At 42.1% G+C, this 27,963-nt stretch overlaps 2 protein-coding genes across 3 annotated transcripts; both read right to left on the bottom strand.

Annotated features, from left to right (window-relative positions):
• Window positions 1-9,449: 9,449 nt before the first annotated feature.
• BMI1 (BMI1 proto-oncogene, polycomb ring finger) lies at window positions 9,450-19,885 on the bottom strand. 2 transcript variants are annotated; one of them, XM_054592752.1, is made up of 10 exons: window positions 19,537-19,885; window positions 14,625-14,755; window positions 14,189-14,285; window positions 13,569-13,624; window positions 13,422-13,472; window positions 13,152-13,260; window positions 13,026-13,071; window positions 12,507-12,605; window positions 12,052-12,132; window positions 9,450-11,964 (listed from the first exon to the last, which is right to left on the bottom strand). In XM_054592752.1, the coding sequence occupies exons 2-10, from the start codon at window positions 14,734-14,736 to the stop codon at window positions 11,635-11,637; spliced, it is 981 nt and encodes a 326-aa protein (XP_054448727.1). In that variant the 5' UTR covers window positions 14,737-14,755; window positions 19,537-19,885; the 3' UTR covers window positions 9,450-11,634. The 2 variants fall into 2 exon arrangements, with proteins under 2 accessions (XP_054448727.1, XP_054448734.1); XM_054592759.1 differs by lacking the exon at window positions 19,537-19,885 and adding an exon at window positions 19,069-19,301.
• A 1,113-nt stretch (window positions 19,886-20,998) lies between these two features.
• COMMD3 (COMM domain containing 3) lies at window positions 20,999-24,910 on the bottom strand. Its single transcript, XM_054592766.1, has 8 exons — window positions 24,734-24,910; window positions 23,316-23,427; window positions 23,148-23,211; window positions 23,015-23,049; window positions 22,587-22,647; window positions 22,448-22,504; window positions 22,296-22,355; window positions 20,999-21,362 (listed from the first exon to the last, which is right to left on the bottom strand). Exons 1-8 carry the CDS (start codon window positions 24,870-24,872, stop codon window positions 21,303-21,305), a joined length of 588 nt encoding a protein of 195 aa, XP_054448741.1. The 5' UTR covers window positions 24,873-24,910; the 3' UTR covers window positions 20,999-21,302.
• Window positions 24,911-27,963: the final 3,053 nt, after the last annotated feature.

Here is a 27,963-nt window from a genome sequence, read left to right on the forward strand (position 1 = left end):
CAGTGTCTCCAAACCCAGAGGTGCTGGGTTTGAAGAGGAAGGGAGGGATGCAGACATCCCTGACGTTCACAGCTTATCCCGAATTTTCTAGAACCCCCAACGAGCACCTCTGCGCTCCCTGCACACTTCCTAGCGAGGTAGGGTGCAGGTAGTCGGTTGGGGCTACGTCAGGCTACTGCTCAGGTTAGAGCCCCTAAGGCCCCCGCGCGAGTCGTTGGGCCAGGCCAAAGTGGTGAGGCCGGGCAAGGAGCGCGGGCGGGAGGAAGGGGCGGCGCGCGGCCCCAGGGCGCGAGTGCGGAAGAGGAGGCAGGCTCGGCCGGTTGGCCTCCGTCCCGCGGGGCCTCCCGTGACGCTGGGAGCGCAGGCGTGGAGCAGGCGGGCAGGGACGGGGGGAGTCCCTCTCTCCAGCTTCCTCGCAGCCCCGCAGGCTACCGGCCTGGGGACAGGGAGGAAGGCGCCGTGGGTCCCACAGAGCCGGCTTCTGCAAGTGCGGGGGGAGGGCAGGAGAGATGAAGAAGGCCTCTATTCTTTCGCTTTGCTTCCGTGGCCAAGCCTCCAGCAGGAACCGCACCCCGCGCTGTCTTTCGCGGAGACGTCCCGGCCCGACCTTGCCCGCGGCGCGGCCGACCCGTGGGCCCGGGAGTGGTGCGGCTGACCCGCAGGAGCGAGCTGGACAGGGCAGAGACCGGACTCCGGGAGCCGAGACCCCGACGCATTGGCGCAGCCAGAAAAACTCGCCACGGCCGGTCGGGTCGGCCTGGATTCCCGACGACTTTCTGCCCCGGGGACTTAGAGAGTCCTGCTCGGGGGCGGGGAGCGGGGGAGGAAAGGCTGTGGGGTTTCCAGACTCTTCGCTCGGAGTGGGTTTGGGGAACTCTGCACTACGTTACATCAGCCAGCTCCCCAGACCTCGCCGCGCAGGCTGAATCCCAGAGGCTGGGTGAAGAGCCAAAAAGCCTACTTTAAAAAAAAAAAAAAAAAAAAAAAAAACAGCTGCACCTCACTGCGCATGTGCGAGCCTCAATTTTTTATTTTTTGACGTCATTTCTCTTTATCAAGTCCCAAGCCAAATTTCTTGCTCGTGCATTATTCTAATGCCTAGGAAATACTGCAAAAGTACAGAAAAGCGGTTTTCGAGGTTTCAGTTTTCACAAAAATAGCATAGGCTATTTATCCATTCTGCATATCCTCACAGGGATTATCGGAGCGAAGAGTGAGCTACGTTAATGTAGGCTGACTGGGAGACGGGATGGCACAGCATCTCATTTTCTAAGAGCAGATACTTGCAGTACAATTCGCAACTCCTGTCATTTTTTGTTTTTGATTCAGAAGAAACATCTGAATGCTGCTAAAGTTGGATTACTTTACTTCCTACATTACCCCATATTTATTGTTTTAAGTGAAGAATAAAGTTTATTATATGAAAAGCATAAGAAAAGATTAATGGCCACCTATAAGAAACTACTAATACCTTCCCCATTAGTAAGATAGGAAATGAATTATAAAGAAATGCTCTTTAGGAGTGCTTTTTATTTTCCTGGTGAAAAAATACGTAATTGCTTATTTTAATTTTAAGTCAAGGGTAAAGGTCTTGGAGGTTTACAGATACACTTGAAACTATACAATAATGCCAGTATGTTTATGATCAAATACCAAAGAAAAACAAACTTACACACTCTTTGCTTAAAGAGTGTCTTGCAATAGTAAGTGCACCAAATGGGGACAGTAAAGATATAGATTTCTTGCAGCACAGTTGGACAGGAAAGCAGTATTTTTTAAAATGTGATACTTAATGCTTTAAGTGAATGGCAAATGTTTAAGAGTGCTACAAGTAACTGGCACCAATTATCTTTCTGGAAAAGGATATACCTAGAACCCATTGCAGACCATTATAATAGACTTATGCTGCACTAGAGTCTTTAAGTTTAGAGAGCCTATATGAATTGTGTATATTAAAGTTCATGAAAATGCATCCTCTTAAGTCTATTCTAAAGGTTGCTCTTATTCCATTGTGAACTTTATTTTAATAAATTTCCTTAAAAGTGTCCCCCAAAGTGACAAAAAATTTCAATAGGTGAGTAATTTGAGCAGAAAGATCATTTGATAAAAGTGAATGAGGTCCACTGGATTTCATAATCTCTTTTTCTTTAGAAAATGATGGGATAGTTTGAAGAGAACCCAAGTGAAAATATTTTAAGAAAATTGTCATGAGGCATGTGTAGAAAGAAACAGCTGGTAAACACATTTTCCCAAGCTTATTCTGAGTTCTTCAGTGACACTAGAAAACAAACTGTAATGAATCATGTTCAAAGCAAAAGCACTCTCCTGAGGTAATTACTGATAACATTAATTTTCTGATTCATGAACAGCTAGGTGCTTTCTAAACAATCTTCCCAGTACAATTTATACTTACATATTTTGGAAGTGTGTTTATTGAACTTGGAAGTTTTGTTCAGGAGGTTGCAAAGGAGTAAAAGATTATGTGGTAAAATCCTATAGAAATGTAACCAATTCCAATAAAAGGTCCTCTGTATGGAAGTACATTATGGAAATGACGTGGTTGTCAAACCTAATTGTTTGGCTTTTGAGTACTCATAGAAGAAATTCTACAGCCTTAGGGGTATAGACTCAAAAGCAGCAGCATTTCTGGTTTCAGTTTAAATAAAACAATGAAATCCATCATTATTCACGTCAATAGCGATAATTCACATGAATATGAATGCACTTTGATCTTATCCTTCAATTCATTGAAAGACACAGTTGTAATGAAAAAGGGAGATAATCTCTTTAACTTGGTCCAAAGCAAGTTGTTGGAGCTTTTCATTCTTGAAAGACCATAGAAAGGAACTTTTCACTAAAGCCTTGCTTTCCTATTTTTAAGGTGGTAGTGGGGGTATTTAGGCAAGCTACAGGTCATTATGTTGCCTCCAGGAACCAAGTAGTGCTAACTTTCTTCTTTGAAGTAAACTGTCTTATTTAGTGAACTTGACATTTTGTGCAGATTAAAGGTGAAACCCTTTTATAACATCATACCTAAGAGTCATTTTAGGAGTCATTTTGATTTGAGTTTGCCATCTGATATGATTAAGACATATTAACTACTTTCAATATGTTTTAAAGCTTATTTAAATTAAATAGGATATTTCAAGAAACATTGTCTTAGTAAATTAACAATACCCAATACTAACCCCTTAAGTGTTCCTGTTGAACTGTAAAGATAGTTAATGCCATGTCTGTGCTTTATGAAAGTATGAAAGTCACTTTAAAATGTCATCTTACTTATGGCTATTTAACCAGTTTTCAGAGTTTTGGTGGGAAAATAGCAAAGTTACAACTTCTTATTTACAATTTATTCTTAGAATTCTGGAAACACCTGTCAGATATTTTTTAGTACAATGTACCACATTTGAAATATACTTAGGTAAAAATATTTTACCTATTCATCAAAAAAAAAATGAATGAGGATATCTTATTAATGCCACTAGCCTGGAAAATGTTTAGCTTTTCATTGAGTTCATTAAAGATATCTAATCTTTATAATAGCTATTATTAAGGTTTTCTTTTTCTAATATGGGTTGTTGAACTTCTGGAATCCTCTGGAAATTCAACAGATATTTGTTGAGTTATGTTTTAAAAAGACTCTGGAGCATACCAAGATAAATAAAACAGATGCTTGCCCTCAAGAAGCTTTATACTTAGAAATTTCAGCACATCCGTGATTTACATGAAATTTCAATCCACAAAGAGCACTGAACTACATAAGTCTTTAAAGACTGGACAGTTATTAAGAATGAAGAAATTTAACAGTGCATATATTTCCTGAGTTATCCTGCTCGCTAAATAAAAGACTTTGCTGGATACTTTGGAGATTTTTCTTCAGTGAAAACCTGTTTAAAACAATAACAAGGGTTCTATTTAAAAAAAATAAATCAGTGTCCTAGAACCACAGAAAATAGAAAAGGCAGAAACATTCGTGAGGGTTAGTCACTTTCTCTACGCATCAGACCACTCGGTCCACACTGCCAAAGTTCAGGAAATGAAATGAACCATCCACTTATGTATAACAAGGACAAGTGTATGGATATAATGTTTAAGCTCACACGAGCGGTTGTATCATGGATTTCGCGCAAAATATTCGTGACAGACAAAGATGGAAGATAGTAGCGTTTGCCTGTGGCTCTAACCAAGAGGAAAGCCACCATTACCAACAGCAGACACAATCTTAAGGTTTTCTGTGTGATGACGTTACTAGAAAGGGAGTGGGTGTCTGGTCTTGACTTCTTTCTTTACCACCGTCCTTATTAACGATGTCAAGAAAAGCTTTCTAATGGACTGGCTACTGACAAAGAATTTCAGCTCAAGGTGCAGACAGGGCACCTGGGGCTGGGACTAAGCAAAGCGCCCCTCTCTCGGGGGCTCAGGTGCCTGTTCAGCGCGGCGGGCGCTGCAGTTGTGCGCTCTCAGCTCCCCTATTGTCTGCCGTGGGGGCAGGGCCGAGCCCTGAGAGCTGGCTTTTGAGCGGAGCTGAGGATCCTGAAAAAATGAGGACCCGGGGCGGGGACCAGAGATGTCAACGAGGGCCACCCCCAGAGTTGCAAATGTTCTACCCCGAGGTGTGCCGGGAGGCAGCTACACCAGCGGCAGCGGCCCTGGCTGCAAATCGCCGTCGTGTGGTTGCTACTGGCAACCGAGCCTCTGCGGAGAGCGCAGCCACGCAGCCCCTGGAAGGAAGGTGGCGGCAAGGGAAAGCGGCTGCGGCGCCGCGACCGCGGCGACTCCGCGGCCAGTAGGGCTCTCCCTCCCACCCGCGCCCTGCGGTCCCTTGGGGCCTTGACCACAGCTGTGCCGCGCGAAGGGCCAAAGGGCTCCTGGGTTGGGGGTGTCATTGCCTCTGGAGCGTCAAATTACTGGCGCCCTCAGTGAATGCAACATGGCAGCTGTGGCTCCGAGACTGGGTTCCTTCAGTCTGCCGGGGAGGCGGGGACCGCAGGCTCCCCGGGGCGCTCGCCTGCTCCTTTCCAGGCCCGGAGTCCGCCCTGCTCGCACCCCAGCCGGGAGCCAGGCCGAGCGCAGGGCAGCCTGGCGTGCGGACCCGCCTCACCTTCACCCGCGCCCCCCGCCCCCGCCGGCCCTTTGTTCTCCACTCCGTAGGCTCCCCACACTCCCGGGTAATTTAATGTAAATCTTCGAAGACGGCGACCCGGGGTGGGGCTGCAGACCTCCTGGCACTGCACAGAGTTCTCCAGCTTCCTTGGTCTCCGGAGGGCTCCAGGCAGAGCTGGAAGTGCGAGTGCGGGATCCGCGCCCGCCACTCCCCGAGGAGCCGCCTCTCGTCGGGTGGCTTCCTGGCCGCTAGGCCCAGCTCAGCGTTTCCCCGCCTCCCCGCTCCGAGGTGCGAGGCGGGAGACCACGGCGGGGACGCGGACCGGCGAGGAGACAAGGCCCGTCAGGACGCCAAGGAAATGAGATTCTTTTCACCGTGGAGAGGAAAGTTGCGGGCTCAGAATAGCCGCAGCCTTGGGAAAACGGGGATGAAAATGCCCTGTTAGGTCTGTGCTGGGCTTCATCGCGCTGCGCTTCACACTAGCCCTTGGGTGGCGGAGGTCGGTGTCGCCCCAAGGAAATTTCCCCTACTCTGGGGTCCAGAGCCTGGCCGATCCGGAGCCACCCACGAGTGGGGAAGGGGTTCACTCCTAGGAGGTAAAGGGGGGAACCTAAGAGTAAATTTACATTTTTAAAAACCGTGGTTGAAAAAAAACATCATGCCACATAGACAAGCCAGTTGTGACGTTCAACACAACGTGCTACTGAAATACCGAAATCCGCCACCAAATGGCGGCTCCTGCAGCCGGCTGCACAGACAGAGCACTCGCCCGGCGTCACCCGGTTTAGGCCGCTTTCACGTCTCTGCCGTTACCCCGACCCTCCCTCCCCAAAGTCGTTTCTCGCTCTCCCGGTTTCAGGGTGCACGTGGGACTCCCGGATCAGAGAGGCGTTTATACCCAGGGGATCCGGCAGGCGCAGGCTCTGCGGAAAGCCGGCTGTGTCCCTGAGGCTTTGGAGGCGACATCCCACTTCCAACAGCCCGCTCCCCTGCCCGGCCGGGGGCGCGGGGGCGCCGGGGGTGCGAGAGCACCGGGCCTTCCCAGGCTTGCCCTGCCCGGAAGCCGTTTAGGCGCCGCCGTTCGGTCCCAAAGTGCGGTTCTTTGCCCAGGTCTTCGGACTCCTGACGCGCAGCCACCCCCTCTCCTGGACACAGTCACCTGGTCAAGGTTCCTTCCCAAAGAATTAGAGCCTGTTCTCCCCTATCCAAAAAGCTCCACTGGACGACCCTCTCTCATTGGCCTTTCCAGTCACATGCCCGCGAAGCGCAGCAGTTGGGAAACCTTCAAGGTGGCAGTTTTACGTTGTGTTCATTTAGTTTACAGTATATCCAACAAGATCACCAGCTCCAAGGACACCTCGTTACTGGCGGAGAAAGGACACAGGATTTGAAGCAGGAGGAAGAGGAGGGCAAAGCGAGGCGATTATTTCGAATGGCCCAGCAAAAATGAGCTTCTGTGGGCTTTGCAGGCCAGGCCGCTGCCTCCCCAGACGCGGGTCCGTTTCCTGTGGGCGCTGGGCCTCGCAGCCGGGAGGACCCGCCGTTGCCTCGCCTTCGGCAGGAAAGGGGCCACCTTGTGAGGCCATGAGCACCCTACTGTCGCTGCCGATCATCCCGGAGTCCGACGCTGGAGAAACGACTTCGTTTCCCCGCCAGCCAAGCCCCGCAGGGCCTGAGAATCTAGCTTTCAAAATTGGCGGGATGCGAATCCGCCCAGCCAAGTGCCGCGCGAGGCGAGCGGCGCACGCGCAAGATGGCCTCCCGGTGCCCCAGGCGGCCTGGACCCGCGCTGGGCCCGGCCGAACCCCCGCGGCGCGGCTGGGAGCCGAGGTTTGAGCTGTGACTGCTCGCGCTCCTCGGAGAGCTGCTGGTTAGAAAAGAAGGAGTGGGAGAACGGACCTTCCCTCCGAACGTGTCCGTTTGGTAAAGGTTCCCTGACCGGGAAGGCAGCGCTGCCGAGAAAGGGAGGTCATTTTCTGCAGGCGGGAGTCTTGTGCGCCTTCCACTGAGCACCACAACATAAAAAGGCTTTTCAGGGGGTGATGGAAAGCCGTTGATCTTTCCACCCTAAACACCGTCGCCCCTGCTTTATCTTCCAAGTCAAGCAGTGCGCGCCTGGCTTCGGCTTCGGGCTTTGTTCCAGTATCTTTCACCCTGGGGGTATCGTCGAGACCTGGACAGACCTCTCTTATCCAGTGATCTCTTTTCTCTGTGTCCGATCTCTTTCTCATCCCAGTTTTCAAAGCGTTTCCCCGAGTACCCTGGTCCTCAACCGTCCAAGTCTCTTCTCTCAAATTGGGTTCTAGCTTCTTAGGAGAACAGGCTGTAGTGCGCAGAATCGGTACCGAACTTGAAATCACATTCTCTTGTGAAGTTTGGATTTTATGACGACCCCCTGCGCCCAAAAATCAGAGCAAGAAGTAATATTTGTGTTGAAGTGTAAGTGATTTCGAGGGAACAACATCACCTACTAGTTAGGGAGTTCTTTCTGATAGTCTCTGGAAGGGATATTTTAAAATGAGTTAAAATAATGGAAGTCATATAACTCATTCCCTGGAAATTTTGGAGTGCTTACTTTTTTATTTTTTGGAAGGGTTAAATGAGACCTCGCAATGAATTTTCCACATGCACTTGAACTTGTTCAGAAAACCCACAAGTATCTGAGAGTGCTGTCTTTTCAGAGATAAATGACTTTTGATGGCGTCGACTTGAAGACAAAAGTTCATAGTGAAGTCTTTATGAGACCTCTAGAAAATGCACACTAAGAAAAAGAAACTGGTGCAAATAAAGGAAATCCGTTTCAAGAACCAAAAGAAGAAAAACGTTAAAAAAATTAACTGCGGAAACAGGAAACACTCGACTGTGTAAACATTTTCGGAGACTTTCATAATCAAAACTGGGCGATCTTGAGATTTGCAAGATCTACAAGCTCACGGTCTTCGCGGGGCTATTTCCCAAGTCTGATTTACTGGGAGGCTCTAATAGGTGAAGGACCCGGCTATCTGAAAGCTCTAGTCCCAATTTAGTTCAAGGTTTTATTTTAGAGGAGGCAGAATTTTTTTTAGAGCGACCTTAGCAAGAATCACCTGTTGTACTGTTCATTTTATACTTGAAGTAACATCCTCCAGTGCAATGACGTTGTCTAACCCAGAGCCTTATACTGGAGCTGCGGTGTGTTCTTTGCACCATTAGATGTCTTTCAAAGTATTTTTTTTAAAGGGTCATTAAAATGTAATTTCATATAGACCTTTTGGATAAAATTCGCGTTAGATTTAACGGGGAAAGCACTAAACTAAATCTGAATTTCCAGTTATTCCAGGGGTAATGAGAAAAGATACATTTATCAAAACATATATATATACACGTGTATGCATGTGTATATACACACAAAACACTTCCTTTACCCCAGAATTCTGAGAGACGAGGTTCCCTGTGCACATTGTTTCTAAAATTAAAATCCCATCCTCTCAAAAATTACTATAAGCTATTTTTTTTTTAAAAAAACAAACATATTCATTCCTTGTTGGGCAGTGCAGTAGTATGTCCTATTAAATGCCTGTTAAGATTTCTTAACAAAACTTTATCTTGGTAGGCCTATATGAGTGTACCAGAAGATTTCACAAATAAAGTAAAACTTTAAATATTGGGAAAGTAACGAGGAAAGGATAAAGAAAAGCCCCTACCAGATTACTCTGCCTACCGCATCATTCCTCCAGATATCCTAACATTTGCACAGAGATATGGAAATGAAGCAATGTGGTTGGTGGGTTGTCAACTTTTTTTTTTTCTTCCCCAACTTAGTGCAATTAACGGCCGGCAATTTTAAAAGCAAAATGTACTTGTAAAGTGGTGTGCATGTGTAAAGCAAGATAGATCACTATTTACACAACAGCAACCAGCCTCATCCTTTCTGCATTTAAGCGAAAATCTGTGAAATCAATTTAGGCATTTTCTGTGGAAAATATTGTTAGTACTAACGTTGTAATATAGAATCCTAGAATACTTTTCAGAATCTAAAGCCAAACTTAAAGCCGACTTTTCATGTACCCTGTTTTTACTGCTAAGAGTTACAAAAGTTAGCAGCTTTGATAGAAGTTTTTTGTAAGGTTGAAATTGTTTAAAGTGGTAGTTTAGCAAGGTTTAAATCTTTTTTGTCAGAACTGTGGTGGCTGATTATGGGAGAATGCAAAACGAGGTAATCTTCTGTTTCAATAAAAGACAAAGAAGTTTTAGCTGAAATAACCTTAAGCAATTTTTAAATTGAATAGGGGAAAAATCCTTTTTCTAATAAATGTACACATTTTAAAGTATGACAAGTGTTAAGCCATAAATGCAGTATCTGATGTTTTAATAAGTAACTTCCAAAATAAGTCCATCATTAAAGTCTAAGTTCCATGTTGATCTTACAACTTGGGTTTTGTGTAAGTCAAATGAGTCTACTAGCATTTGAAGTTTTTAGCCTTCGAAAAAGTATTTTCATTTTTTTATACACATGATCATCCAAAGTAAAAATACCACTTGAAACTTACACTAATTTTTCTTTGCCTTAGATAACATGAAAAACTTGAGGCCTACAAAAATGAGTTAAATTCACCGAAATTGGCAAACATGGGTAACTTTACTTCAAAGATTATAAAGTAAATAAACAGATACATCTTTCAATTGGGCTTTCAAGCAATTATACAACAAATCATGTACTTCTCAGCAACATCACTATTTAAGACAGCAATGGATTCTCCTTAGCTTTTAACCTGTTGTTATCCACAATAGGGTTTCCAAAATTTCTGCACCTTGTGCTTTTCATACCAAATTTTTATTAGTCTTAGCTATTTTCTAAATGAATATCCTTCTCATTGGAATTTTCCCAATTACAAATGAAATTTAATTATACACCTATAATTAGAAACAACACAGTGGGACTGTACAAATTTAGGTCAAAATAAAAATATATGTATTTTGTGGTTTCATAAAACTTCATTTACTGTATTTTTAAAGAAAGCAAAAGTAACAGCAATATATGTAATGATTTAATGACTATAAGCAAGACAAAGCAATAGAATTGTGCTTCTTTTGCAGACTGGGGACAATGAAATTGTTTAGCTACAATTTTCCCATACAAACATGAAACAATATTCATATAGAATAAACACCCTTAACAAATAACTGATGGGTGATGGATGAACACACACCAAGTTCGACCAAAGCAAAACACAAACAAAAAAGTGTTGGGGTTACTCATAGTTTAAATTCAACATGCTCACTCTATTTAAAAATTAATACCTGTAGAAGCTCATAATAAATTGCTTCTATTTCCAGACAAGAGAGAGGGCATATGCCATTATTTAAAACTGTAAAAGCAACTCTTAAATTTGAAATTACTGCTATATCACATATTAAAATAATTTTAGATAAAATGCCTTCTTTCGGGAATTTGCTGGTTTATTTTAAAATTTGTTTTAAGATTATAGTGATCAATATGCATTTTAAAAACACACTAATTTCACCATAAACAATGGGAAATGAAGACACTATTTCCAAATTCCTTAGTTAAAAGTTTTTCTTTACTTCAACAATATATTTTAAAAGTAAACATGTACCACTTGAGAAAGTCAGTATAATGATTTGCCAATTGCTTCTGAAGGAACAGACTTCAGAATTAGATATCCACATTAAAATTATTCTATGCCAAGAAGGCTCAAACATAGGGAATCTGCAAAGGTCGAACCAGTTTGGAGAATTTTAACAACCATTTCTGAATGCATGAAACACAATATTTTCTTTATAGTATTTATAAATATATCATACAATACTGTTTTCCTGTTATGTCATATACCAATATGGCATTGTACAACAAGCATAATGCCATCTGATTCTTACAAAAGCGAATCATTTAAACAAGTCAGTAAAATAAACGGAAGTACCCGCTTTTAGGCATACAGATTGTAAAACTGAAGTATACTTTCCTTTGATCAGTTTTGCGTAGCAACAGAGAAGTAAAAATCAAACAGGAATCAAAATGGCTAAATATGCAAGAAATCGTTATTCACAGTGACATGGCTACATAGAATGCATTATTCTATGCATATTCTTTCTGTTTGTTGAATTTCCAGATAAAAAGCACTTGTTTTCTACAGGTTCACAAAACAGCTTAATAACAAGAACAATCAAGGAGAATGTAATGTAGGCGTTAGTTGAAATTAACAAACTATGGCCAAATCTTTATATCCACTGCAGAATATTTTCAAATCCAAAATACAGTTACAGAAATCATTTCATATCTTTCCTAACACACAGAAAAAAATCTTGCCTGCCTTCTCAGAAACCGATTCTTTATAGGAACAAACTTTCTTTTCAATTAACGTCCACATCAGTAACACACCTAGTCCATCTTTTATAGCCAAATTTAACATCACTACAAAAGAAAGCAAATTAGACAATAGTCACATGTATTAGCATCTATAAAGCTGTAATGGCATGAAGACATCTATATAAATCAGGGGTTTAAAATTTTTTCCTTAAGGTCTCAGGTATCAACCAGATGAAGTTGCTGACGACCCATTTACTGATGATTTTCGAGGTCTATTGGCAAAGGAAGATTGGTGGTTACCGCTGGGGCTGTTGCTGGTTCCATTCATAGTACTGGAAATGTGAGGAAACTGAGGATGAGGAGACTGAACTGGAGTACTGGGGCTAGGCAAACAAGAAGAGGTGGAGGGAATACCTCCTGCTGGGCTGTTGGCCTTGTCACTCCCAGAGTCACTTTCCAGTTCTCCAGCATTTGTCAGTCCATCTCTCTGGTGACTGATCTTCATTCTTTTACAAGTAGGTCGAACTCGGTATTTCAAAGGAAGGGGACCATTCTACAAAGTTAAAAGGGGGGAAAAAAATCAGTCTTAACTCTTTAAATACAGTTTACCACAATAATCCTTATTAAGTATTGTACTTACCCTTCTCCAGGTGTAAATGTAAGCAATATCCATTAGTGTATAGTAATCCTTTAAAGGTTCCTCTTCATACATGACATCAATCTATTGAAAAATAGTATTTCAATTAAGTATAAGAACAAAGGTAAATCTAGATTTTTCTTTTGTCATCTAAATATAATCCAAAAACCCTTTAAAAAACATTTTCATTTGCTCCAAACATTTGGACAAAGAATCCCTCTTGAAATCCCAAATGAGGGAAAACATTTCCTGAAATGATTTAGAGGTTTGTTTTCATAGCACAAAACAGAATTATTTTAAGAGATATTTCCAAGTTAAGTACTAAATTACAATAAATTAAAAAAAAATTTCTATTGTTTTTTTGGTTCAGAATCCAAAAAGAAAAAAGTCATTGAATTAAAACAAAAAACGAGAGAGAGAGATCTTTATAGAATGCATGAACAACATAAAGTACATACCTGGAAAGTATTAGGTATGTCCATTTTACTTCTGAGAAACTTTCTTAGGTGCATCACAGTCATTGCTGCTGGGCATCGTAAATACCTTTTATCATTCACCTAAGTACATTTAGAAAAATAATTATTTTATTCTTAATTTTCAGATTAAAAAAAAGTTTTAGGTTGCCTGAATATGATAAAAGGTATCCCCAACACTGGGATATGACTAAATTCTCAACTGTACTTTGAGATTACTATTTTTATAAATATTAAATGAAAGGATACCTGATATAATAAGGAAGTTGTAAGTATATCAAAGCATTAAATGTTAATTATTTAAAATATTTTGTAATAGTAATCATATAAAAAATAAACTATATTTATTACCTATCAGGCATAACTCTTTAAACATCAACATGACAAATTTCTTCTATTTGACAGCATCATCTGACCCTAGAATATTTTGAAGGGTAACATATACTCATAAAATTTAGAATCTAAACAATGTTTCTTTTATGCTTTGGAGAGGTGGGACCTTACCTCTTCCTTAGATTTCTCTTTGTCTTTGTTTACTTTTCGGTCCAATCTAGGAAACAGATCATTTATTAGTGGAACATTGCATCTAATAAACACATAAGTATAAAACACATTTCCTAAAGAATTTACCTGTTTTGATCAAAGAACTCAATGGATAAGCTTATTATCTCATCATCGGTTATAATTCTCTTATCTTCATCAGCAACTTCTCCTCTATCTTCATTAGAGCCATTGGCAGCTATAAAGACATTTTGAAATTCAATCTTAAAAAAGTATTTTAATTAAATATTATATATACAAGAATAGAAGTGATATTTCAGATTAAATTCAATTTTAAGAAATTACTGAGTAAGTTCTACCTCCAAATAAAATGTCTCCCCCACGCCCCAAAGAGTTTACCATCAGCTGAAGGATGTGCTGCATAAAAATCCCTTCTTCTTTTCATTTCATCTAAAGGGGGAGGGAGGGGGAAGACTTAAACATTTGGTACAGTGGGTAAAACTGATAAAATACTTTTTAAAATTCATTTTTAAGCAAGTTACCTACTTTTGAAAAGCCCTGGAACTAATTTGTATACAATATCTTGAAGAGTTTTATCTGACCTGAAAAACAATAAATTAGGAAAGTAAACTATCAATATGACAAAAGCTAAAAATATTCATAAGTTGTTTTCCTGGTGCTATATTTTACTTGAATATACTACCATCTATAACTATATTAATAAGACCCTCTATTACGGGCATAAAAGTTCTTTATGTAGTAGTATTCAAAAATCAATAGAAAAATATTTATTTAATATTTACCAAAAAATTCTTCACAATTCTCTAAGTCAAGAGGCGCAGGCCTTTAAGTTACTAAATTAGCTATGAAAGAATAATAGGGCAAGAATAGAAGCACTTTAAACACATTCACTTTTTTGCCTGTTATGAAGTAAATAAAACAATGCAAAAATGGAGAACTGATTCAGTTTTTAAAATCCTAAAATCACTTGAATAACACTGAGCTTTGTTTAAAATTAGTCATTGTTAACACAGCAAGAAATTAAGGGTAACCTCCAAAAAAGCATACATATTAGGTGGGGACTCAAGAGTGTATTTTCTGTGAAGAAATAAGGGTAACCTTCACTAAACAACAGTTACAAACAAGAATTTTAAATATTTACCTACCTTATATTCAGTAGTGGTCTGGTTTTGTGAACTTGGACGTCACAGATAGGACAATACTTGCTGGTCTCCAGGTAACGCACAATACACGTTTTACAGACTAGAAATAGAAACATTTTGTAAACTTAGAAATTATATGCTAACCATTAAAATTAGTGTCTGAAATGGAGAACTAATAGTAGCAAGATGGTAAATGCCAAAAGATATTTTCAATTAACTAAGCTAAACTAATATCCTAAAAACACACATTATACATTGCATACTTATATGACATTTTATTAAATATGTATTAATAAAAAGTCACTAAACTCAAGAGAAAAATCGATTCCATCACTTTTTAGCAACATTACCAAGGACTGCGGAATTGTTAATTTCCCTAATTTCAGGATGAAATGTAAAATAACTATGACACAAAGAAGGTCTAAAACTTCATACTTACAGGAATGTAGACATTCTATTATGGTTGTGGCATCAATGAAGTACCCTCCACAAAGCACACACATTAGGTGGGGATTTAGCTCAGTGATCTTGATTCTGGTTGTTCGATGCATTTCTGCTTGATAAAAGATCCTGCAAGACACAGAAATATTGGCCATAATTCACAGAAAGAGAATCGACATTAACTCCAACTTCTAGTAACCGTACACTCTGAAATGCTGAGATGCTCACGAAACTCTACCACTGAACAGCTAGACTGCCCCAACGTTTTCTACAGAAGAAATTTATAATCAGACTCAAATCAATTCTACTGAAACACTGAAAAATGTTCCAACTAAAGTTAACTTTTGGTCCCTCGGTCATTCCAGCAGGGCAAAGAAAAGGTCTGGGGTGGGGGCAGGGAGCCGAGAGTATTCGGGTCTCTTTCTTCCATTTGTCCTCCAGCATAGCAGCCCCAGGGCTGCTGCAGTCGCTACAGAGTCCCCGCAGATATTTACCAACCGCTAGGGCTTGTTCAGTCTCCGAATTTATTGTAAAACTTCTTTATGGATCTTCAATCGAAAACACAGGAGCATGCCCTGGCTTTCCAGGGGTTCCTGTTGTTTTAGGCGCTTCCAGCAACCAGAACCTGGCACGTTTTTTTACGCAACACAAAGGGAAAACAAATTCTGCTCTATCTGCATCCCTGGCATTTCCGGAGCTGGGTGCTGGGGCCTCAGGAGAAGCACCTCCAAGTCGGCCTCGGGCTGGGGCCTGAGCGCGCGGACACTCGGGGGCCGGGATGCGAGGGGCGGATCCGGCTCTGTGGCTCCGTGGCTCCGTCTCGCTCCAGATTCGGCACTGGCCTCTGTCGGGGTTTCCATAGCAACTTACACTTACACTTGGCATCCGGCCACAGCTACAACTCTGTGCGGACCCAGGCCGAGCTGGAGCTTCGGAGGGCGTGCGGGGCGGTCGGGGCGGCGGCGGGCGCGGGGGAGGGGCCGGCGCGGCGCGGGGGCGGGGCCGGCGCGGGGGCGGGGTGGGGTGCGGGCGCAGCAGCGCTCAGGGGGTGGGGCGGCCCCACGAGGCCCGTGACACTGGGGAACAGTATCCTCGCCCGCTGAGACCCAGTGGGGCAGCGGAGCGGGGAGACCCCAGAGTGGGCGAGTGGTAAAGGAAAATGCAAACCGCACTCCCGGCCATTTCGGACACTCTTGGGGGCCTCTTTCCACGTCGACTCCGCGCGAAGAGCTGCTTTCAGATCTTGCTTGACTCTTTTGGTCTCTCCTGCTAGTACTCACTAGGTCAAAAATTTCACGAAGGATCTTTTGAGAACTGCCAACTGTGCACTTAGCCCCAAACAGTCAGGGCTCAAATTGCAAAAATGTTTATTGAACTGAACCTCTTTAAAACTTTTTTCTTTAATATGAAGTTCTGCTGTGGATTAGATGAGCGACACAAAGTTTTGGAAAGGCTGAAAACTCAAATCTGTTTTACAAGAAGATGAGAAGGGAGCAAAGCCCTGTATTTTATTGGAGCTATGCTGGGTGTAAGAAAAACTACTTTAATAGGTACAATAGTGACAATATGTAAAGAACCATGTGACCAGCCCATTCCCAAGGCTAAATCAACACCTTGTCAACCTAGAGCAACCACAGGAGAAAAACAAATGTCATTTTTTTCAGCCTAAACTCCACTGAGACCCCCACACGATGAAATGACATTCCCAACAGATATTATATGTTATAAAAAGTCACAGTGGCATACTGTCAGCAACGATACACCAGTGTACAATCAAGGAAGCCAATTACTTAGTGTAAGCAGTCCTGAAAAATACATTGCTTACTCCCACTTCATTCATTTCAGAACTAAAATAAGACTAAGCTTCTAGACCTGTCTGAAATACATTCTCAAAGCTGCCCTGAATAGAAATCTGGGAGCTTGTGAAACTTGAAGAAGTATCTGAGGTTTTAATTCTTAGGAAATTTTACTGTAGAAGAGGGAAATACCAATCAACATACTTCAATGGTTGAAACTAAAAGCTTTGGAGAATTAAAAAATGATAAAAAACAAAACAAAACCCATTTTATGAAAGTGCCTACAATGACAACCAGCGACTTCACCCAGAAAGCTTCATGTTTGATTCCTCAGCTATCTTTGGGTTACCTGTTTAGAAAAATTTGCCAACATATTGTTGATATAAATCTAAGTGGGGTTGAAGAGGAGTCGTGAGTGGAGCAGTATCCCTAAAGAGTAGCAATATTTAAATCTATTGTATTTAATGATTAAAAACAAACACTCTTGGTTGTTAAAGAAAACTCTCCTTGGGACACCGCAGGACCTTTCCTAGAAAGTTAGTAAGGTGATATACTTCTATCTGCCTGTGAAAGCATACCACATTAATGCCACCAATCATGAAGCTTAAGTTAGGGTATTCAATGAAAAGAGCTGCCTTTCCTCCTCTACTCTTCAGAAAATCAACACCAAACACAAATATTAACAGCAGAACAATCAAACCTCAGTAGAGAGTTATCTACTGATTGGCTTTAAGCATTTAAATCACATGTACTTGACCAAAACCCTTTCAAATTCATCCTAAGTCTTAACTCACACAACAACTCAACCTAAATTCAGAAGAATTTGACCACAACCTTATTATCATTTATAATGCTAAATAGTATCACTTTGTTACTATATATAAACCAGTCCTTTGTCTTTATTCCATTTGAAAGTACTGGCTGCTTATTGAAAAATGAAAACATTTGACATGCTGATAAGGTTTAAGAAACACTTGCACCTTAGAAATGAACACCTCCTAGGTTCCAACACAGAAACTGTCAGCTAAGCAAGCAAAGATGCACCAAACATACAATGGTGAAAATACTCAATAGTTAAAACTTGCCATTATAGCATACTTAGTTGGGCTGTCAATTTGGTTGGAGGCCTGACACCAGTAATGTCAAAATGAAGGAAAACAGAAGCAAGTTCTTATGTTAACCATCAGCTTAACTATTGCAATCTAAGAAATGCAAATGAACTTCATATCCCCAGTTGAGGCTCACAGCCCAATACAAGTATGGGTAAAGTAGGGGTTAACTTGGCTCCTAGGGAGAATTTTGCCTATTTGGGCACTTAATGGACATCCAAGAACTCCACAGTATCTTAATTGATTTATCAATAACAACAAAATGCTCAATTATCTTACAAACATGTGTATATACACAGACATGCCATGGACATACAGTGACTTTTACATGGCTTTAAAGATACTGTTACTAGGTGTATAACTTGCACAGGTAGGTTATTTCAAACACTTGCACTCTAGGGCAGAAGTATAGAAATGTACTTAAGTATAAAAATTTATAAATTTGCTCATAAAATCAACCTCTAAGGGATTCTGATTAGTTTACTTAAAACTCAAATGATAACAGTCTCATAAGTTAGTATATCCTGTCAACAATCTGAATCTCTGTTTCAAGTGTTTAATATAGCTTGTAATGTGTTTCCAGAACTTGGGGGTTAAGGAATAAGTTGAACTATTCATAACATTCCAGGTACCACCAACCTACACTTGGATTTGAAAAATTATGTCCAGAATTTTGCCTACTTTAAGGGAAGGGGTTAATGAATCCTTCTCTTTCAAATATTTTACCGTGACTACTAAGCCCACTAAATCCTTTTGTTGCAATTGGAAATGATCAAAGTCTTTACACTTGTTTACTTCTAATTATTAACTGTAAAGCTCTGTGAAAAAAAGATCATGCTATATAGCTGTCAAACCCAAAAGACTGCATAAACACATCCAAGCACTTTTTTGTGCTTCTTTCTCAAAGCATCTTTACCATATGATCTATGATGACGGTTAGCAAAATCTATAAAAGATAGTAGACTTGAAGTCATGGTTCTAGGTGCATCCCACAGTAGAGGTTGAGAGAAAAATTGTAGCTTCCGAAAGAGAAAAAGAGAAAGAAAGAAAAAAGAAGCTTGAAAGAAAGGAAACCTCCTGCAAGAAAGACTAACGTCCAGTCACCATCATCACTCCAAAAAAAAAAAAAAAAAAAAAGCTCCAAATTTGAAATGGCCACTTCCCAGGGAGCACTTCCCAAGTGATGTTTAGAGAACTTATTCAAGACTAATAGCAAATAACACCTTGAAAACTTTACCATTTTAAACACAAATGCAGGAGACCTTGGAAACAACTGGGAACCGCCATCTTACAAGCCATCCAATTTCACACAAGTGTCCCTCCAACTTAAGTTAATAACATTTTTATTTGGGCTCTCCCCAGTCTAACATCCACCTTGGCGGGACCGCTGCCCCCCACGTAACCCGTCCCTATAAAATGGGGGCGTTCTCTGGTTGTTTAAACCCCTCAAAAGCCCTTTCTTCAGGAGAGGAGGGAAGCCACTTGACCCAAGCAGCTCCCGATTTCAGGAACCCGTCCCCGTTTCATCAAAATCTACCTCTCAACAAAGGGCGTCGTGGCCGCGAGAGCCGCAGAGGCTGCAAATAGAAGTGTTCTTCTCGGGGGCCATGTGCATCGCGAGGGTGTAAAGGGGCGCTGGGGGGAGAAAGGAACTAAAACGTGGGGCCGCGCGCAGCGCGTCCGGGGCTGAGCGGGAGGCGGCTGGAGCGGCGCCGAGCCCGGCTGGCGGCGGCGGCGCGGCGCGGGCTGCGGGTCGGTCCCGGCGCCGCGGGAGTCGGCGGGCGGCGCGGGCGCGTGCTCGCGGGCGCGGGCGGCGCGCGGGGCCGGAGGGCGGCGGCGGGCGGCGGCGCGGGGCTCGGCGCCCACGCTGTCAGCGCCCTCCTGGCCGGCGGGGTGAGGCGCGGAGGGGGGGGGTCGCTCCCAGTCCACCCGTGGCCAGCTCCAGCCCCGCGCGGCCCCAGCCGGCCCCCGGCCCAGGCCTGGGGGCGCCTCGCCTCTTACGTACCCGGAAAAAGCAGCCGGCGAGACGCGATCGAAGCGGGCGGAAAAGACAATGAAAGTTAAAAGTCGTTCAGCAGAAAATGAATGTGAGCCAAGCGGCCATCTTGAAGCAAGCTGCAGACGCCGCTGTCAATGGGCAACGAGCGCAGCCGAGAGGAGCCGCGGCCGCCGCGCTCGGCTCATGCTGCCTCCCGAGCCCGGCCTCCTCCTCCTCCTCCGCCTCGGCCTCCTCCTCCTCCGCCTCGGCCTCCTCCTCCTCGGCCTCCAACGCCTCCTCCTCCTTGGCCTCCTCCTCCTCCTCCTCTTCGGCCGCCGCCGCCTCCTCCCGCTCCGCACTCGGGGGAGGGAGCGCGCGGAGGGGGCGCGATCAGTATTATTCTGCGGGGCTGGGAGGTGTTTCTAATCCGGATCGGGGCTCCCTCGCCAACATCCCCATTGTCTCGCCCGGATCTCTGCCTTTAATACTACGATTATTATTTCATATTGCTGTTGGAGGAGGGCGGGTGGGGGGCGCTGTGTATGTGCGTGCGGCGAGGCGGGGGGAGGGGAAGGAGGATGAGAAGGGGGCAGGGGAGGGTGGAAAAAAAATGCACCGCTGAAGGCAGAGTGGAAACTGACACCGGCTCCAAAATGGCTCAGAGTCCGCCCGCCCCCTCCCCCGCCCCCCCCACTGGGTCACGTGCTCCCCTCATTCCTTAAGGGCGGCCTGGGAATTAGTGTCGGTGTAGTCGGGCCGGTGTGGCCGCCCCCTCCCCTCGGAGTAGCGCGACCCGGCCCCCTCCCCCTCGTTCTGCGCGGCGGCGGCGGCGACGTTTCTCCACAACGCCACAAGCGCTACCCGGCTCTAGACGCGGGCATCGCTCCGGCGCCGCCGGAGCTTAGCCCACCCCACCCCCCGTTATTTCTTTTTTCTGCCGTACGCCTCCGCCCGCGGCGCACAAGTCCCCGGCCTCCAGGAGAGGAGAGCGCTGGTCACCGCCCCCCTCTCGGCCTTGCCACCCGCAAGGGCTGCGGCCCAGACTCCGGCACCGCGGCGCGGAACCTGTGCCCGAGTTGGGCTCGTGGAAACAACAGCGCCCGCCCCTGTCTTCCCGCGGCCGCACCAGCTCCCGCCAGCGGCCGAAGAGGGGCGCGCACGGGCAGCTGCTCGCTCTGGCCAGGGGCTCCGCGCAAGGGATGGCCCAGCCGGGCCAAGGGAGCCCTGCGGGGGAGGGTCCAGCTGCGGGCGAGCCCTCCCGCGCAGGTAACGGGACGCGCCAGCTCCCCTCCGCAGAGCGACCGCGCCTGCTCCCTAAGTCTCGAAGCTGGAATCTTCAACAAACCTCGGAGATCGCATCTTTTCCCACTGGGTTTAATTTTAATCCAGAGAAAAGGCGGTCGTTAAAAGTTAACGCTAATCGTTCTGTCTTCACAGTAATAACTGACACACAAAGTCACATCCGAACAAACGTTCAGTAGTTTTGGTGGGAACTTATTTATTCAGAATGCAAATACTGTCTACTTCATTTTTTTAAGGCTTGAAAAAATGATCAAAATGGACCAATGTACAACAATAAAGATGCAAATACTTAGGCAGAATTTCCCCCTTAACACTTTCACAAGTGTAAAAAAGCGTCAAAGTTTATGAATGGCATAAACCCAAAAAAGTGGGGTTTTTTTCCTTTTAAAAATGAGTATATCCAGCTCGCACAAGAGATGGTTCTGATGCTTCTGCGGACGGCAAGGAATTCTTGGTCTTCCAGACCCGGGCGGATCGCTACCTTCCCCAAGTTACAATTGAGTCGCTCTTTCCAGGCTTTTCGAAGCATCTTTAAGTTTTCCCACTAAGTCCTAAAAGACGTATATAATGCCAAGTTTTTAAGATAAAACACGGGAAAAGAGGTATCCAAGTTTGAGAAAGATTCAAGAAAAAAAGTCGGGAGACACTTGATAAACAAGTTTAAAATTCACGAGGATATTAACCTTTGACAGACCATCAAAGAAGGTTTTCCTCTAAAATAGTTCATCTTCAAATAGGCTACTTGCTCTCAGATCTGAAATATGATTTATAACCAAATCCTCCTAACAGAAAAGATATCTAAATTAAATTTCCCATATTATTCTAACAAAGATTATGGTGTATTCACATTTTCTGAAAGCTTCAAGTTTGATTAATGGTTACAGTAAAAACAACTCGAGGAGCTGTCTTTTGGGAAATTAAATTTCATCAAAATTTCAAGCAATGATCTTCATTTTTTAAGTGGTAAGAAATAAATTCTCTGTCATGTCCACTAATCAATGTAGTTTTTAATTTCCCCAGTCTTACATTGGCAATGTAAAGCTTTAGAATTTTATGTATACTTCCCCATTTATTGAAAGTCATTCAAAACCACAGTTTTAAAATCCTGTTTTGAAAATTTAGTTCAATTTCTGAAAGCAAAAAAGACATTTTAAAATCCATGTTTGTAATTTTGCTTTGTCCTATAGGATCAAACTCATCACAAATAGAAGGAATTTTCACTCAACACTACACTTCAGAAGTTTATTTTAATTGGAGGAACAGTAAATGTACATCAATTCTTTATTAGTGACATTTTAATTTCAAAAGTGAAGTCTACATTAAAATATTGCTTTTGAAGTCCCCTTCCCAATAAATCCTTAACCAACTTTCATTATCTACTGATAGATGGGTTAGATTATTATTCTTTTGAACTTTCCAAAAGCATAATTCTCAGTTAAACATCTATGAAAAGATAGGCGTATTCACAGGAACTAATACTGTACCTGCAATTGTTCCATGTTGCAACTAAAACTAATCTCTGGGTGGGATAGGGAATCAGTGTTCTAGAGAAGAAAAAAAATGCTGTTTATTTAAGTCAAGGAAATTAAAATTCCATTACACATTTAATCTTTAGACAGGGCTGATGTATAAATACCTCTACTTTTAAGGTCACCAAATATGCAGGTCTGTGTATCTTATGAAGTTGATTGGTCTAAAACAACACAAAATATTTCAGTCTTTAACTCTATTTTTTAAAGTTTCTTAAATAACCCTAGAGAACAGTTAAACTTTACCTTTATCTGATACTCCAAACGCCAAGAAACATCAGTTATATGAGGGAGAGATCTGCCTATACTGAAAGATACAAGCATAATTTTGTACATAATACCTACATAAGACTATCCGTATTTTTACTATGGTGTCTACCTTCCACCCCCCGCCCCCACTACCACACACACATCATTTTAATCTATTCTGCACTTAAAATATCATTTAACTTCATTTTCAAGTCTGAATAGTAAAAGAACATTTTAAAAATTATTTCAATAAACTTTATCTTTAAAAACATTTGCTTAAATGCAATTGTTTAACTTGCCCTTTGGCCCCTTTTCTTTTGGTCAAGATCCTTGTTTTTTTGCCCTGTTTTGTTTCACACCAGCACTCTCCATTCATACCTGCAAGTGAAAAGTAGCTCAACTTGACACCTTATACAGGTACGTACCTTCCCAGTAGGATTTCTAGGGAATCCTTATTATTCTAGAGGACAAAAAAAAGAAAAGAAAGAAAACACACCTTTGCAAACAGAGTAGAAAAAAATAGTAATTCTTAATTTTAAAAAAATTGATGTAAGTAACCTGATATTCCGTGCAAAACAGTTCTGTTCGCTCTCTATCAAATTTACTGTCTTCTAGATAAGTGCTAAAGGAAAAAAGAAGCCAAAGTTTAGTTCCCATTTTTAAAACTCAAATTGGAATCATAAAGTTACTTTTTGCTAATAAATGGAATTTAAGTAAATCCTATACCTTAGGGTAGATTTGTCAGCTCTTTGCTTTCCTGCTTCCAGTATGTAAGTTGCAACTGCTGCATGACAATGTTTTAAAACCACTGGGTCGATATGTTTCAAGTCTGGGTGATCTAAAATAAATTGCCAGTGATGGTTGGAATAAATTTTTTATAGTCTTTTATCTAAAAGGGATATTTTAATTTGGGGAACCCCCCCCCCCTTTAACAAGAGAACAAAAAGAATACCACTGCAAGGACTGGCAATTTTAAGTAAATGAGATGAGCAACAACGTCAATAGCAAAACAATAAAGAGCACACGTCAATAATTCTACTGTTTCCTGGTTTCAGTTACTTTCTTATATTTTGCCTTAATATTTTTACTGTTTAAAAAAAATTATAGTCCCAAAGAAAAATAACTATATAGTGGTCATTCTAACACTGGAGTAAATTCAAAAGAAAGAAATATTTTACATGGTGCAAATTTAAGAATGAATAAACATTCCCTCTAAAGATTGATTAAATTATAGGGTAAATGGCTCTATGGGCATTAATGCATCAAAGGTAGCGAGGGCACAAGTTCAGAATATTAAATATAATTTTCAAAATATTTTCAGATTTTGACAGCCATCCTTATTTTCAGATTACCCAGGTGGTGGTTCCTATTCTCGTTTAAAGAACTTCCACTTTCATACTTTTTGTACAAGTGTTTTGTTCATGAAACCACAAGGGAAAAAAACACAAAAATTTGAATTGTTGGGATATTTATACTTAAGAAAATTATCTAAAAGCCATCTGTCTTAAAATGTGTCTTCAAATCATACAAACACTCGGCATCACTGACCACACCACTTAAGAGACTCGCCTCCTGTTAACTGGTGCGGAACAAAACACTATGCACCGTATCTTAACGTTCCAGATGTAAAACATACCTAACTAGAGTGTTGGAGTGATCGTAGGAACTTGAGGTATTCTCTAAGTTGGAAAATATCAACACTATTTGACCTAGTAATTACTCTGGAAACAGACCCTTTAAAACCTCCGCCAGCCTAGCACTGAAAGCTTGAATTGCCAGAGCTCGCCTGATGAAATTCAAGTGTCAAACAGCCTTTTCCCCCGACCAAGCTGAAAATCTCAGATGTTTAGGCCACAAACAAGACTGAAACACAGGACTTAGAAAGGAACAAAGAGCCTGGGAGGAGGGAATCAGGTTAGGAGCTTGTGGCTGGCTATCTGCAGGTGCCGACAGGAGACAGAACAACGTTCAGGGTCCGCTTTGGGTTCTGGCGGACGCACAACCCCACACTCTGCAGTCCGGAGCGAAGGGCAAAGCCCGGAGACTTCCTCTTCCCGGGGCTTTTACCCCTCTCGCTCGGTCTCGCAGCTTTCCTTGAACGCCCCTCCACCCAGGCCGATCTAGCTCAGAGCCGAGCGGCTTACCTAACACGGCCTCGTCCGCCTGGGCGTCCAGTAGGCTCTGGAAAGCCGCCCGGAGGAGAAGCGTGAAGGCGTTGGAGTCAAAAGAGCTGGGATCGGCCAGCATCTGGAAGCCTTTCTGCACATACTCCGAAAGCTCCATTGTGAGCGCGCTGTGACCTTCGACACGCGCACCACGTGATACGCGCCGCGCGCTCAGCTGATGCGGCCGCGCGCGCACGCGGCTTCGGGCGGTGGCGCTGGCGCTGGCTATGGGCCTCCCAAGCCTAGGGCCTCCCCCACCCGCAGCCCTGCCTCCGTCCCCAGCCGCCCTGCCCTCGACCCCAGCAGCCCACCTCCCGCGGCCCGCACCCTGCTGCCAGCTGCCGCTTCCTTCAGCGCCGGCCGCCACAGCTGCCGATCCTGAGCTAGAGGGGCGGCCTCGCGTGCTTTGTGGACGCGTTCGGTGTTCTCTCTTCCCCTTCGTGTTCACCTGGTACTGTCACCAGCTCCTGTGGGACTCTGCGGCCGCCTTCTCTGACAGACCCCCTTGGGAGGTGGTGAAGGGTGTCGGGATCCCGCCCCACTTCCTTGAAAGTACGCCTTCCTCGCTCAGCGCGACAGCCTGAGGAAAACTCTTAATTTGAGGCAACTGATTTTTAGTTTGAGGCGTTTCTTTTATTCACCAGCTTAACCCCTCCGGACTCCCCTTTAATGAGTCTGTGAATATCTAATTATGTAATTCTTGTTTTTCCTTTTTCATTGTCATACCTAAACTATGGCAATTGATTCTTTCCTGCGTTGGGTGTGCGTGTGTGTACAAATATATAATACGTATGGCGCGCTAGTGTACGTAATGTACTAAAATGATAAAGGGGTTAATAAATTATTCACCAAGATATTTGACAAATTTTTTTAAAATTTGTATATGCTGCTGCAAATAAATACCTTTTGAAAGCAAAAACAAATTTTGTGCTACTGTACTCAGTACATCTATGGTTCCATTTTTAATTACTCAAAGAATCTTCATATATTTATACCAGGCAGTTATCTTAGTAAAAATACAGTTAGGAATGGCAAGAATTTTAATTAGAACTAAGTTACTGTTTTTGGATACCTGTAACTTTAAAGATTCAAATATTGTATGAAGTGTAACTTCTTTATATTTCTATGAAGTTGGAGAACAAGAGTGATTCTTTAAAAAAACCGCGAAGTAGATTATGCATTTTTGATCAAAAGAATTTAAAAGGAAAAGTAAAAATCCCAGTTTTATACGGGTGGAGGAGAGGGATAAGCAACTAGAAAGGTGTTTTAGTGTTCAGCAGAGGTTATTTGAAATGAACTGTATGTGAAATACTTTCTGGGCATAATGTAGCTGCTTATTTGAGAAAATTTTTTCTAATGAATACAGTCCACATTTCACCTTGCACCAATACATGGAGAGCACCTGTTATTACAATAGGATGCAAGGGGAATAATTTAGCATCAGTAACAGAGTACTAAATTCTTTGAAGGCTTTGAAAGGCATGTGAACGACCTCTTCACTTCAATGAGCACATAGGAAGGAGCAGTGAAGGATTTAAAAGAGTCTCCCTAGCCTCTTTATAAAACAAACACCTATTAATCATGTTCATCTTTTCTTCCCATCTCTTATTTTCTTTCTAAACCCCTTGTTTCTCATCAGTAGTAAAATGTCAGTCGACAGATTTCCAGATATCTTATTTACATAGGGATATATTTTACAGGGCAAATGTTAAACAATAGTAACAACATCCAAGCTCATTATGTTCATTACACAATATTTTATGACCTTGCATAACATTGATTGTTAATACTGTAATACAATTTGAGTTGATAATTGTAATCATATTCAATTTGGTGTTGAAAAACAAAACAGTAATGCTTGAGCATAGATTTTAAAAAAAATTTAAGAGGAAAGGAAATACAATTAAATGGTTGTGAGTTTGTGGGCATAAAAGGGAGAAAATTCACAAGGATTATTTCCCTAATAGCTGTTGTGTTCCTCTTTTGTACATATGTAATTACTTTCTCTTATTTGGCACTTGTCTTCTTCTGTCTGAATATATTTATGTGCTAGGCCCAAGTGATGGGTACGTTTCCTGCTCACACAAAAATTTTACCCATGATGTTTCCTGATGCTAGAAAAACAATTCTTTTACTATAGGTACATTGATTTCAACTTCCTTTGAAGGAGACACAGAATTAAGTATTTGTTTCAGTGCAGACAGAACATGTGTGTCTTGGACAATTCAGCCATTGAAATACATTAAAGTATGATAATTAAAATGGCATGATTATCCAGCTCTTGATTTTCAGCAAAAAAAATGAGTGTACTTTATGTTGTCAGGAAAACTATGTACTAACACATTCTAAATGTGTGAAGAAAAAAACTTTAAAATTTGTGCTTTAATCACTGAAAACTGTGTTGGAGCTTTCACTAGAATTTTTTAAATTCTGTAGGCTTAAAGCTAATAGACTAAATTTGACCTCAAAGAACCTTTAAACATAATAGGTACAGCTGAAAATAACAAAATAGATATTTAAACATTCTCATGTTAATAATAAATTTTTCTTTTTAAACTGAAAATGTTAAGATAGACAATACTGATATATTTTTCTTTTTGAAAATCTAGACGTTATTCAAAGAATTAGGAAGTATTATTTTAAACAATGTTCTAAAATATATTGTATCCTTTGAATTTTTTTTTTTTTAGTTTGTTTTTAAAACCATTTAATATTGGAAGTACAATTAAAGTGTTCTAGGGTATTTGTAGGATCTACATAGTCAGCTCCCAAAGGCCTCCTTGGTTTTTTTTTTTGTTAGTTTTATGAAGTAAAATGTTTTCTAGTATTCTTTTAGGTAGTATAAGTACTTTTGCTCTTGTGCAGACAAAGCTGAAGAAAAGTATTCCTTTAGATTGAAGTGTTTGTTGAACATCCACAGGGATGGAGGAAAAAAGCCAATAAGCTTCAGCACCCTTGAGACATCGAGAAGTTTTACCTGGCATATAAACTCTTTATTCTAGTGGGGTTCTATTTTATTCCTGCCCATGGGATATCTGCTCATTTTCTACAGAGAAAAAACTTAAAAATGCTTAAAAATTATATGTGAGAAACCATTTTTTTCTCTGCCTTCCTTATACAGATTTTTTGATGGTTAGTGATGTTAAAGACTTGAGGTAAATATTAATAGAAATTACTATTTTAAAGTTATTTTAACCACAAATGGACAA

The sequence above is a fragment of the Pteronotus mesoamericanus genome, unplaced genomic scaffold, assembly GCF_021234165.1.
Source record: "Pteronotus mesoamericanus isolate MK-2021 breed Mesoamerican mustached bat unplaced genomic scaffold, CSHL_Meso_final contig_130, whole genome shotgun sequence".
Classification (NCBI taxonomy): domain Eukaryota; kingdom Metazoa; phylum Chordata; class Mammalia; order Chiroptera; family Mormoopidae; genus Pteronotus; species Pteronotus mesoamericanus.

What these genes read in the sequence shown, in the direction of transcription:
- COMMD3 (XM_054592766.1), bottom strand. Translation starts at nt 24,872, where the DNA reads ATGGAGCTTTCGGAGTATGTGCAGAAAGGCTTCCAGATGCTGGCCGAT. An exon ending in CTAGAAATCCTACTGGGAAG is followed by an intron (nt 22,648 to 23,014) that starts GTACGTACCTGT and finishes TGTATCTTTCAG; the next exon opens with TATAGGCAGATCTCTCCCTC. An exon ending in GTTTGGAGTATCAGATAAAG is followed by an intron (nt 22,505 to 22,586) that starts GTAAAGTTTAAC and finishes GTGTTGTTTTAG; the next exon opens with ACCAATCAACTTCATAAGAT.
- BMI1 (XM_054592752.1), bottom strand. Translation starts at nt 14,736, where the DNA reads ATGCATCGAACAACCAGAATCAAGATCACTGAGCTAAATCCCCACCTA. An exon ending in AATAGAATGTCTACATTCCT is followed by an intron (nt 14,286 to 14,624) that starts GTAAGTATGAAG and finishes TTCTATTTCTAG; the next exon opens with TCTGTAAAACGTGTATTGTG. An exon ending in AGCACATCCTTCAGCTGATG is followed by an intron (nt 13,261 to 13,421) that starts GTAAACTCTTTG and finishes ATGTCTTTATAG; the next exon opens with CTGCCAATGGCTCTAATGAA.